Source organism: Camelus ferus, chromosome 2, assembly GCF_009834535.1.
Source record: "Camelus ferus isolate YT-003-E chromosome 2, BCGSAC_Cfer_1.0, whole genome shotgun sequence".
NCBI lineage: Eukaryota > Metazoa > Chordata > Mammalia > Artiodactyla > Camelidae > Camelus > Camelus ferus.
The window spans coordinates 1,202,714-1,216,217 of NC_045697.1; the positions used below are offsets into that span (position 1 = coordinate 1,202,714).

Genomic DNA, 13,504 nt, shown 5'->3' on the forward strand with positions numbered 1-13,504 from the left:
CAAAACTTCCACAGCGTCCCACGACAGAAGAGTCAGGACGAAGCTGCACCGTGACCACAGCGATTGCAACGCAGGGCCTCCCCTCCCAACAGAGGAGCAGCTACGGAGAATGAGCGGTAAGGCTCTGAACGGCCAACACAACTGGGACATAGCCGGGGTGAGGGGCGGGAGGCGTGGGAGGCCCAGGTGTACCTTGTGAAACAGCTGATGAACACAGTGCTGAGCGGAGCAGTAGGACATGCTGAATTTACGAACCCCTCACCCCCTCACCACTTAGGTCAGAAGAAAAGTAGGAGACCAAGACTTTTAAAAAATTATTATAAAAGAAAAAGAGAGCAGAGTCTAGACCAACCGACTCTGGGGAAACCAACTCTGCATTGTACCTTTATCAGACAAGAGCTGTCTTCAGGCTGAAAGACATTTATAAGCAGGGTCCAGGGAACCCAGAAGCAGGGCAAGCATGATGCAACAAAACAGCACTAGGCAAAAAGAAGAACCCCGAAACAACCACCTCGGTTAGTACACCAAAATTCTGCAGTCAAAGAAATGATAAAAAGAAGGAGCAAAGCATTAAAAGACAGGTAATGGATCTCTTCAGGAATAAGTGAGACCTCAGGAAACAAAAATTTCAGTAGCAAATTCTTTGATCTCAAAGAATTAAGCGAGACCATGAGCTTCCAGTTAAAATGGCACAGTAAATTCACACAGTAATATGTTCCTTGTGTTTACGCACACAACAGTGATGGATCGGTACAAAAAGAGAAAAGCAAACAGACAGTTTTGAACAAAACATAAACATCTCTTCAGAGCAGACATAGATGAGAAAGAACTACAAAGGAGCAGGCAGAGCAGAGGCCAAAGCCCAGCTGGACTGGGGCCAGGATCTGTCTGTCTCCAACTGCCGCCCAACAATCCACTGCGACCCACACATTGCTATGGGTCAGCAGTTTGGGTGGGGCTCAGCTAGGTGCCCCTGTGGCCTCATGGGTAGAAGTTTGCACATTCTTCATTAGACTTATCTCAAATACTTAGCCCATTGAAAATGCGTTTACTGGCTTCTTATTGACAGGATTTCTCTATACAGTCTGCATATAAGTTTTTGTCATATGCATGGAAAATACAATCAAAATCCCAAGAGGTTTTTTTTTTAAGTAGATCATGGAATTTTCTATGGAAATTCAAAGAATACAGAATGGCCAATACTGTGTGGAAGAACAAAGGTGGAAGAGTACAGGACATCCAGATGCATTACAAAGCTACAGTAACCGAGCCAGGGGAGCAGAACCACACTGACAGACACATAAAACAACAGACCAGAGCAGAGCCCAGAGGAAGACCTGCACATGCACAGCGACCTGATTTGTGAAAAAGGTGCTGCTGTAACTCTGTTGGGGAAACAATGGCACTTCTAATAAATGATGCTGAAATGAATGGAAATCCATTTGGGAAAAAAGTCTTAACTGTGCTTTATACCAGGTGGAAAAATTAATTTGAAATAAATGATATACTTAAAATAATACAGTTTATAGGATGAAGCATGGGAGAGTATTGTTACCAGAGGGCAAAGACTTCTTAGCACATAAAACTCTTATTTAGGAAATAGTTCATTGGACTTGTTGAAAATGAAGAGCTTCTGTTTATCAAAGACACAGCTACTGGGGGAGGGTATAGCTTAGCATGCGCTAAGTCCTGGGTTCAGTCCCCAATACCTCTTTTTAAATAAATGAATAAATCTAATTACCCTCCTCCCTACCCACACACAATAAAAAGACACAGCTATTGAGAGTGAAGAGACAAGCCACAGACACAGACTGGGCCAGATAGTAAATATATTAGGCTCCATGGGTCACACATGCTTTCTGTCACATATCATTCTCACATTTGTTTTTTTAATTATAAAAAACTGTTCTTAATTTGCAGGCCATATGAAAACCACAGGATGGATTTGTCCAACAGATGGATTTGCCAAACCCTGGACTGGGAGACAGTATTTTCAATTTATCTTACAAAGGAATCATATACAGAATATATAAAGAACTCCTACAAGTAAATAAGAAAAAGTCAGTTAACACACATTTTCAAATGGGCGAAGTCTTTGAAAAATTGGACCAAAAAAGACTATATTCAAAATACCATCAAGTATATGAAAAGGTGCCCATTATTATTACTTATCAGGGAAATGCAAATTAAATCCACAATGAGATACAACTACAGACCCATCAGAATAGCTAGAGTGAAAAAGACTGACAGTACCGTGTTGGTGAGAATGTCGCAAATGGGACAGTAAAATGTTAACCAATTTGAAAAGCTGTTTGGATGTACCCACCACAAGTACTCACATCCTGTAATCCAGCAATTTTACATCCATTCCTGGATATAAAACCAAGAGACAGAGCTCTCACATCCACCACACATTACGCACATGAATATTCACAGCCACTGTGATCACAGTGCCCACCAGCGAGCGAGGGTGTAAAAGAAGGATGCACCTCCCTACAGTAGGTTCTATAAGCAATTTTTAGTAGAATGCACTTCTGCTACTCTCAACCAAGCTGGTGAGTCCCTCAGACAGCATGTGAGCAAAAGGAGACAGAACCAAAGAGCCCATGCTGTGTGGCTCACATGAAGCGCAGGATCACTGAGGATGGAGTCAGATTAATGGCTGTCTCTGGGGGTACAAACTGGAAGGGGCAGGAAGGAGCCTTCTGGGTGCTGGAAATATTCTATATCTTGATTTGGATGGAGGTTACACAGGTGTGTACATATGTAAAACTACATCAAGCTCTGCATGTAAGATTTGCACCAAGCAGAGTCAGGGCAGATGGTGGAGCAGGAATTGAGAGGTGAGACTCCGTCTCCCACCTGGAAAACAAATGCAGGGGCAGAATCCTCTAATGTAACCATTTAGGAACTCTGGAGTCTGTTGATGGCTTGCAACTGTGGTTTTGGGAAGCCTTGAATGGTAAATTGCAGTTAATTTCAGTCAATTTTGGCTTTTAGCACAGTAGCAGCTACCCACCCCTACCCCCAAGCCATGAGGTAGGAAGCCAGGAGGCAGCCTGGAGCAGCCTGAACACAGCTGGTGGGAGCCAGGGTGGGCAAAAAAGACCCTGTTCTCCAAATACTGGGGATCTGTGCTCTGATCACTGATTGCTGCTTCTAATAACAGAGATTCAGACAAACAGGCAGGCAGCCATTCTCTTTTTGTGTGTATGTATGTATATATACATATTTTTTTTTTTAAATTGAAGTATAGTCAGTTTATAATGTGTCAATTTCTGGTGTACAGCATAATGCTTCAGTCATACATGGATATATATCTATATCTATATATATTTCATATTCTTTTTCACCATAAGTTTCTACAGGATATTGAGTATAGTTCCCTGTGCTATACAGTATGAAATTGCTGTTTATCTATTTTATATATAGCAGTTAGTATCTGTAAATCTCAAACTCCCAATTTATCCCTTCCCACTCCCTTTACCTCCTGGTAACCATAAGTTTATTTTCTGTCTGTGAGCGTTTCTGTTTTATAAATAAATTTGTCTTTTTTTTTTAGACTCAACATATAAAGTGATATCATATGGTATTTTTCTTTCTCTTTCTGGCTTACTTCACTTAGAATGACAATCTCCAGGTCCATCCATGTTGCTGCAAATGGCATTATTTTATTATTTTTTATGGCTGAGTATTATTCCATTATATAAATATACCACAGCTTCTTTATCCAGTCATCTGTCAATGGATATTTAGACTGTTTCCATGTCTTGGCTATTGTAAATAGTGCTGCTATGAACATTGGGGTGCACGTATCTTTTTGAATTAAGGTTCCCTCTGGATATATGCCAGGGAGTGGAATTACTGGATCATAAGGTAAGCCTATTTTTAGTCTTTTGAGGAATATCCATACTGTTTTCCATAATGGCTGCACCAAACTACAGGCAGCCATTCTTGTTGCACCTTCCGCATTATTGTAGGAAGCTCCCTCTCCAGCTGAAGTGATTTAAAGGTCTTTTTTAACCCTTCTGCATGTTTCACTTTTTCTCCTTTCAGGAGACAGATGTTAAAGACAAGGACACTAAAAAATAACTGCACATACATGGGGAAAATTAGAAAGTGACTGAGCATGCCCAGGAAAAGGCTCAGAAAAGACCTGAGAAGAACTTAGGTTTACACTTCATGCTGGTCTTCAACACAGAGACAAGCTACAATAATTTAAAACACACACACACACACACACACACACACACACACACACACACAAACACCAGAAATGATAATACACAGAAAGAGCAAACTGTGGGAAAGGGGGAGAATCTGATTTCCAGAGTTACCACATTATTAGATCCTAATGTCCAGTGTTCAACAAAAAATCACAAGGCATACAAAAAACAAAAACAGGAAAGTATGGCCTATGCAAAAGGGAAAAAATCAACAGAAATTGTTACTGAAAAAAAGACCTAATGGTAGATATACAGACAATTTTAAAATAACTGTCTTACAGATGCTCACAGAACTAAAGGAAGGTGTGAAGAAAGTCAAGAAAACAACGTGTGAACAAAATGGAAATATTATAAAGAGAGAAAATTTTAAAAAGAAAACAAAAAAATTCTGGAGCTGAAAAGTACAGTAACTGAAATTTAAAAAGTCACTAGAGGGATTCAAAGGCATATTTGAGCAGGCAGAGGAAAGAATCAGTGAACTTAATAAAGGAAGAATAATGAAAATGATTGAGGCTGAGGAACAGAAAGAAAAAGGATTGATGAAAAGTGAATAGAGCTTAAGGGACCTGTGGGACACTATCAAGTGGACCAACATACAGATTGTGGGAATCCTAGAAGGAGAAGAGAAAGAAAAGGGCAGCAAGAATATTGAAAGATATACTTGCTGAAAACCTCTCAAATTTGATGAAAAAATGTGAATATAAACATCCAAGAAGCTCAAAGAACTTCAAGTAAGATGAACTCAAAGAGACAAACATAAAAACATATTATCATCAAACTCTGAAGAGACAAAGAGAGAATTTTGAAAGTAGCAAGAGAACAGTGTCATCACATACGAGGGATACTGAGTAAGATTATCAGCAGATCTCTCACCAGACTTTGAAGCCCAGAGGAGAGTGCGTTAATATATTCAAAGTGCTAAAAGAAAAAACTATCAACCGAAAGTCCTTGTCTGGCAAAACTGTCCTCTAAGAGTGAGAGAGAAATTAAGACAATCCCAGATCAACAAAAGCTGAGGGAGATATGACCACTACACTTGCCCTGAAAGAAATGCTCAAGAGAGACCTGCACGGTGAAATGAAAGGACACAGTACAGTAACCTGAAGCCAAATGAAGAAATAAAGATCTCAATAAAGGTAAATACATGAATTATAAAAGCCAGTATTATAACAATTTGTAGCTATACTTTTTATTTTCTGTATGATTTAAGAAATAATTGAGTGTAAAAGTGAGTATTTACTGTAACTTTAGTTTGTGACTCTAAATCTTCTTTTCTACATAATTAAAAAAATTATTAGTTCACATTTTGGAGGACACAATGTATAAGGATGAAATTTTGTGACATCAACAATGGGAAGGGTTGGGGACAGAGCTGTAAAGAAGCAGAGTTTTTGTGTGTCATTGAAGTTAGGCTGGTATAAATTCAAATTAGACTGTTATAACTTTACAGTGTTAAACGTAATCCCCATGATAACAATAAAGAAAACAGCTATAGCACACACACAAAAGGAAATGAAAAAGGAATTTAAACATTTCACCACAAGAAGTCAACTAAACACAAAGGAAGACAGTAATGCAGGAAATGAAGGACAAAAAGCTGTAAGCTTATAAGGCATATAGAAAAATAGCACAGTAACAAAAGTGAGTCACTTCTTACCACTAATTAATTAAATATAAATGGATTAATTCTCCACTCAAAAGACAGAGATTGACAGAATGGATAAAAACACATGATCTATCTATATGCTGTCTGCAAAAGACTCACTTTAAATCCAAAGATACAAACAGGTTGAAATGGAAAGGATGGAAAAAGATATTTTATTCAAATAGTAACCAAAACTCAGCAGGGGTGGCTATAGTAATATCAGACAAAATAGAATTTAAATAAAAAATGGTTACAAGAGACACAGGATGACATATTTTCAATACAGTAAGAAGATACGACAATTATAAACATTTACATACCTAATGACAGACCATCAAAATATATGAAGGAAAACTTACAGAATTGAAAGGAGAAATAGAGAGTTCTACAATAACAGTTGGAGACTTGAATATCCCACTCACAATAATGGATAGAATAACCAAGCAGAAGATTAAGTAAGGAAATAGAGGACTTAGACAATGATAAACCAACTAGATCTAACAGACATGTACATAACACTCTACCCATCAATAGCATGCACATGGGATATTTTTCTCAAGTGCACATAGGATATTTTCCAGGACAGACTATATGTTAGGCCACTAATTAAGTCTCAAGAGATTTTAAAAGATAGATATCATACAGAGTATCTTCTCTGACCACAAGAAGTTGAAGTTAGAAATCAATAACAAGAGGAAAACTGGAAAATTACACAAATTGTAGAAATTAAACAATACGCTTTTAAACAACCAAGAGATAAAAAAAGAAATGAAAACCAAACTTAGAAAGTACTTAGAGATGAATGAAAACAAAAACAAAACCACAACAAACCTGCATACGGGATGCAGCAAAAGCAGTACTAAGGAAAAAATTTATAGCTATAAATGCTTATATTAAAAAACAAGAAACTGAAAAATTGTGCTCTACACTGGAAATTGACACAACATTGTAAAATGACCATAACTCAATAAAAAAAAGTTAAAAAAAAAAAAAGAAAGATCTGAACTCAATAACCTAATTTTACAATATAGAGCTAGAAAAAGGACAGACTAAAGCCAAAGATAGTAGAGGGAGGAAATAATAAAGATGAAAGCAGAGATAAATGAAATAGAGAATAGAAAAACAGTAATGAAAATCAATAAAATTAAAATTTGGTTCTTTGAAAAGATCAGCAAAACTGACAAACCTTCATCTAGGTAGGCTGAGAAAAAAAGAGAAGGCTCAAATTACTAAAACCAGAAATTTCAGTGAAAATATTACTATCAATTTAAAAGAAATAAAAAGGATTGTCAAACTATGAACAACTGTACACCAGCAAATTGGATAACCTACATGAAACAAATTTTTAGAAACATAAAACCTACCAAGACTAAATCATGGAGAAACATAAAAACTGAATAGACCTGTAACTAGTAAGTAGATTGATTCAGTAATCAAAAATCTGCTAACAGAAAAAGCCCTAGACCCAATGGCTTCACTGGTGAATTCTACCAAACATTTAAAGAAGAACTAATCCAATTCTTTTCAACCTTTTCAAAATAAATGGAGAGGGCAACACTTCCCATCCCATTTTATGAGGCCAGCATTACTCGGATAAAAAAGCCAAACAAACACACTACAAGAAGACTACAGATCAATATCCCTTATCAACACTGATGAAAATTCCTTAACAAAATGCTAGCAAGCAGAATCCGGCAGTATATTAAAAGGATTATATACCATGCCCAAGTGGGATTTATTCCTGGAATGCAAGGATGGTTCAACATATGAAAATTAATCAGTGTAGTATGCCACATCAACAGAATAGACTGGGGGGAAAACGCACAATCATCTCAAATGATGTAGAAAAAGCATCTGACAATATTGGACATGCTTTTATTATAAAAACACTCAGCAAACTAGGAATGGAACAAAACTACCTCAATATAGTAAAAGTCATAAATGAAACACCCACAGCAAGCATCATACTCAGTGGTAAAAGGAAGGGGTTCCTCTAAACAAGGCAGAAACAGAAACAAGGCAAAGATGCTTGCTTTCACCACTTCTATTCAACATGGTATGGAAGTTCTAGCCAGAGCAATTAGGCAAGAAAAATAAATACAAGGCACACAAATTGGAAAGGAAGAAGTAAAATTATCTCTGTTTGCAGATGACATGATCTTATATGTAGAAAATTCTAAAGATTCCAAAAAAAAAAAAAAAACTGTTAGAACTTTTTGAACTCAGGAAAATAGCAGGATACCACAGAAATACACAAAAATCAGTTTCACTTCTACACATGAACAATTTGAAAAGGAAATAATAAAAACAATTTCATTCACAACAGCATCATAAAGAATAAAATACTTAGAAATTAACCACAGAGGTGAAAGACTTATATGATGAAAACTACAAAACACTGCTGAAAGAAATGTTAAAAGACATAAATAAATGGAAACACATCTCATGCTCATGGACTGTAAGGCAATATATTAAGATGTCAATATTACTCAAAGTGATCTATAGATTCAGTGCAATCCCTATCAAAATCTCAAAGATATTTTTTTTTCAGAAACAGAAAAACCCATCCTAAAATTCATTTAGAATCTCAAGGGACATCAAGTAGTAAAAACAATCTTGAAAAAGGAGACCAAAACTGCAGGACCTACACTTCCTACTTTCAAAACTTACTACAAAGCTACAGTAATCAAAATAGTGTGGTACTGGCATAAAGACAGACATACAGACCAAGGGAACAGAATAGACAGCCCAGAAATAAACCTTTGAATATGTGGTCAAATGACTTTTGATGAGGGTGCCAAGACCATTCATTAGGGAAAGGACAGTCTTTTCAGCAAATGGTGCTGGGAAAACTGAATATTCACATCCAGAAGAATGAAGCTGGGCCCTTACCTAACACCATATACAAAAATTAACTCAAAATGGATCAAGGACCTAAATGCAAGACCTAAAATAATAAAACTCTTAGAAGAAAACAGGACAAAAGCTTTACGACATTGGATTTGGCAATGATTTCCTGGATACAATACCAAAGGCACAGGTAACAAAAGAAAAAATTAAAAAATTGGATTTTATGAAAATCTAAAATTTTTATGCATCAAAATGCACTATCAACAGAGTAAAAGGGCAAACCACTGAACAGAAGAAAATATTTGAAAATCATTTATCTTGATAAGGGATTAACATCCAGAATATACAGAGATCTGCTGAAATTCAACAACAAGAAAAAAAAAACAAACAACCCAATTCAAAAATGGGCAAAGGACCTGGATAGACATCTTTTTCCAAAGAAGATATACAAATGGCCAAAAAACACATTAAAAGATTCTCAATATCACTAATTATTAGTTAAAAGCAAATCAAAACTACAATGAGATACCACTTCACATCCATTAGGATGGCTACTACCAAAAAAAAAAAAAAACCAGGAAACAGTAAATGTTAGCAAGGATACAGAGAAACTGGAACCCTTGTGCACTGTTGGTGGGAATGTAAAATGGTATACCCGCTGTGGGAAAAGTATGGTGGTTCCTCAAAAAATTAAAAACAAAATTACCATAAGATTTATCAAATGACTTATAAGTATATATTCAAAAGAACTGAAAGCAGGATTTCAAAGAGATATTCATAGGCCATATTCACAATAGCTAAAACATAGAAGCAACCCAAGTTGCAGCCATCAACAAATGGATAGATAATAAAAATTTGTTATAAACACACAATGGCTATTCAACATCAAAAAAGGAAGAAAATTCTGCAATATGCTACAACCTAGATGAACCTTGAGGACATTATGCTAAGCGAAATGAGCTGGTCTCAGACAAATACTGTTTGATTCCACTTACATGAAGCAGAGCAGCCAAAATCATAAAGACAGAAAATAGAATGGCGGTTCCAGAAGCTGGGAGAAGGGGAGATGGGGAGTTATTGCTGAACAGTTATAGAGTTTCCATTTTACAAGACAAAGTACTTATGGGGATGGATGGTGGTGATGGTTGCACAACAATGTGAATGTACTTCATACCACTGTTCTGTGTAGTTACAAATGGTTAAGATGTAAATTTTACCTTTAGTGTATTTTATTACAATAAATGAAAAAGATTTGCACTATTCATTGCATATAATTTCTTTCTCAATTTAAAAAATACATAAAAAGAAAAACAAATCAGTTCCAGGTGGATTATAAACCTCAGTGCAAAGGCTGATGAAAACAGCTTTCAAACATAACACATGAGAGCACTTCACGAGCTTGAAGTAAGGAAAGGTTTCTTAAACAGGATGCAAGAAGCACCAACCATAAAGAAAATGATTGATAAATTGCACTACATTAAAAATTAAGAGCTTCTGTTGATCAGAAGACACCATTAGGAGAGTAAAAAGGTAAGACAGAAAGGGAGAAGGTATGGTAACAGATTTGTAACCAGAATATATCAAGATGTCCTATAAATCAGTAAGCAAAAGACAAAACTCTCAACATATAAAAACGGGTAAAAATTTTGAGCGATCATTTACCAAACAGGAACTCCTAATAGCCAATGATGATATGAAAAACTACTCAACCTCCTTAGTAATCAGGGCGATAGAAACCAATACCACAAAGGGATACCATTATGTCCTAACCAAAACAGCCCTATTAAGAGTCTGTGAGCCCATGCAGGTGAGGATGCACAATGACAGGGCCCTCCGTACACTTCTGGCAGGTGTGACTTGGAAGGTAATTCAGTTTGTCTGATGGAGCCGAGCAACACCAAGTGACCCTGCAGCCCACCCTGCCTCAAACCCCAAGAGCACTTGCCCACGGACCCAGGAGGCACGCTCTGGGTGCAGCATGGGTTGTAATGCCTGCACACTGGAAACAACCCTGATGCCGTCAACAGTGGGATGGGTCGTGCCGCAGAGGACTAAGCGCCCAGCACACGGACTAGAAGCTGAGATGCAGAGGCCAGGTGAGAGCCGGCAGCACAACTATTAATTTACAGTTCCTTCAAAAGGGAAGATGACTATACTGTTTAGGCGCTGAAGTGGAAAACTGAAGAAAAGCAACAATGTAATGACTACAAAAGTCAGGATGGGGGTTACTTTTAGCAGCAGGAAGAGGGTTCTGACAGGGAAGGGCACACAGGGCTTCTGGAAATTCTATGCTTTGATCTAGAGGATGATTATACCAGTTTCCTTTAAAATAACTTAAGGGGTACATTTTAATTCATCTTTTTCATGCATTTTTATGCACCCCTCTGTATTTTGTAGTTTTCACGGTTAGAAAGCTTTGATTTTGCTTTTTTTAAAGAACCCAAGAAACCCATGAATTCCCCTCACCAGCCACAGCGGGGCAAGTCCTTGCAAGAAGAACCTACGTTTGGAGGTCACTGAGCATCCACTGAACCACACACACATCCACATGGGGGAGCGGCCAGATATGATGCTTGTTTAAACCTTTCCAAAGTGGGGCACTCCCCTGTAGGAGTCAGGGACAGGCGGAACAGTGGCAACATCAGTCCGGGGCAAACGGGGATGCAAAGGAAAGGGAAGTCACCCTAGAAGTGCCACAGGTGGCAGCTCAGCTAACACATACAAACAGTCTGACACAAGCATGTACCCCAAGAAGTGCTGAAGTCCTCTCCATTTCTTCTTTGTTCACCCGGATGCCGTGGCTTTCCATCACTGTGAGTCAAAAACCAAAGGAGATGAAATCTGCACTGCATCAACAAATCATTTCCGTGAAAGACTGCAGCGCCCGGAGCGAGCCTCACTCCCAGTGAGGACCATGACAACTGCCTGCTGCGTGCCGAGCTCAGCACTGTCCAGGAGGGTGAACGTTCAGGCCCCAGCAATGGTGGCAGTGGGCATGGGGACACTGGGCGAGGCTCTGCGCTCCTGGGTGCCCAGCAGAGCACAGACAGAGGAGAGCCTGTGGCAGGCCTTCCAGGGGGTTCTCACCAAGCGGGAGGGTTAAAGGCCAGCAGAGCAGGACCAGACAACTGCTGACTGACATAAAGCATCCAGACAGGCCTCCTCCCTGCACCGCTGCTCTCAGGAGTGCGGGAGACGGGCAGGCGCCCCTGGGCCAGGGCACTGCAGAACAGGCAGCCCAGATGGGATCCCACGTGACCCAGATGTCAGAACGTTCTAGTCCTTCTTGACCAAGAGGTGATGTGGTCCAACCCCTCTCGTCACAGATGGGGAAGTTAGGGGCTTGATACCTCTTCATTGTCCATACAATACACGACCTACCCCAAACTAAGAGAAAACAGTTGTTCCCAAACAGTACAAAGAACTCACTAGAAAGATGACTATAAGTCATCCTTATGGGACCTTACCTGCCAAAACTGGTATCAGAGGAAGCTCCAGAGTACAAAACAGTGTCCATAAACCATAAACCTGTTTGATAGAAATGATATCACTGTTACTTTTAAGCTATTATTTCTACCTGCACTGGCTGAACAGCCTACTTAATTTCACTGAGCTAAAATCAAGGCAACTCCTGTGGCACACATGGTTGGCTTCCCCTGTTCTCCTTCCTAATAAAACTCCTGTTTCCATCTAATGTCCTATTTTATTACCACACCCAGAGGGAGATATTCAGAAATATCTGTAGGACAAGTCCCCTCCCACTTTCCTTTAATCTTTCTCACTTTTAAGTGTGATTTAGGTATTTGTGAACTTTGAGTTTCCTGTTTTAATTTCAAAACAAGTTTACTGAATTCTCAAAAATTTAACTAGAGTTTTCGCTGATTTTGCATAGACTTTATAAATTATTGTGGGGAGAAGTGAAGGTCACCTCCTCCAGAACCACGCACCACGTCTCCATCTGCTCAGACCATCTCCCATGCTCTCTCAGAGTTTCCATCTGAAGGGTCCTTGGTCCCATCTGCTCCTCTGCTGTGCCCTCAGACCCACGCTCTGCCCTGCTCCTGGCCCTAGAGGAAGGGCTGACGCCCTCCAGGCCGCATGCCTGGGCTCCTTCCCTGCTCTCGGGCTGGTTTTACCCATCTGGGGGCAGGAGGAGACTGAAGTGGGCTCCCCCTGCCCACCAGCCACAGTGCACTGCCAGCTGTGGTCCTCAGCCTGTAGCCACAGCTTCTGGTGCCTGTCCCTGGAGGCCACTGCATTCTTTGCTGGCTCTCTTACCCCAGCCCTTGTCTTGGTAGCCAGCCCCTTCACTCAACACTTCTCGATTGTTCCTTCAAATGACCTCTGCTTCCCAGTGAGACTCTGAGTGGAGATGTGTCCACGTCACTATTAACTGAAATAAACTCTTAGCTTTTATGTTAACTGCAGCATTAGAAATGTTCCAGTTGATCCAGAGTCTTTTTTAAAATGTTACAATTGTTGTCAATTTATAGAAAACATTTCAAAAACTTCAGGTCTTATCATCTGGACTATCCTTTTATGAGTGTGCGTAGATCAACCTGGCCTCGGAATTTTCATTTCCTGAGGACGTTGCTTCCCATGAGTCTGGACGTGAGTGAGGGCAGCTCTGGGACAGGGGGCGAGGGCGCAGCTAACTGGGAGTTGTACTGAAATGCTTGCCTTCAGCTGAGAACAGAGGCCCATCGTGAGTCTGTGGAGCACCCTCAGGTTGGCACATACATTCTGATTCTTTAAAAGATCAAAAGAATTAAAAATTAGGCAA

General features: G+C 39.3%; 1 protein-coding gene across 1 annotated transcript in view; it reads right to left on the reverse strand.

Moving 5' to 3' along the window:
• Positions 1 to 13,504, reverse strand: part of POLN (DNA polymerase nu) — a 127,556-nt gene that overhangs the window by 89,082 nt on the left and 24,970 nt on the right. Inside the window, exons 7-9 of the mRNA XM_032492631.1 lie at positions 13,402 to 13,470; positions 12,189 to 12,249; positions 11,468 to 11,532 (exon numbers count right to left, since the gene is read on the reverse strand). Coding sequence (XP_032348522.1) covers positions 11,468 to 11,532; positions 12,189 to 12,249; positions 13,402 to 13,470 — 195 coding nt within the window. The remainder of the gene's footprint in view (positions 1 to 11,467; positions 11,533 to 12,188; positions 12,250 to 13,401; positions 13,471 to 13,504) is intronic.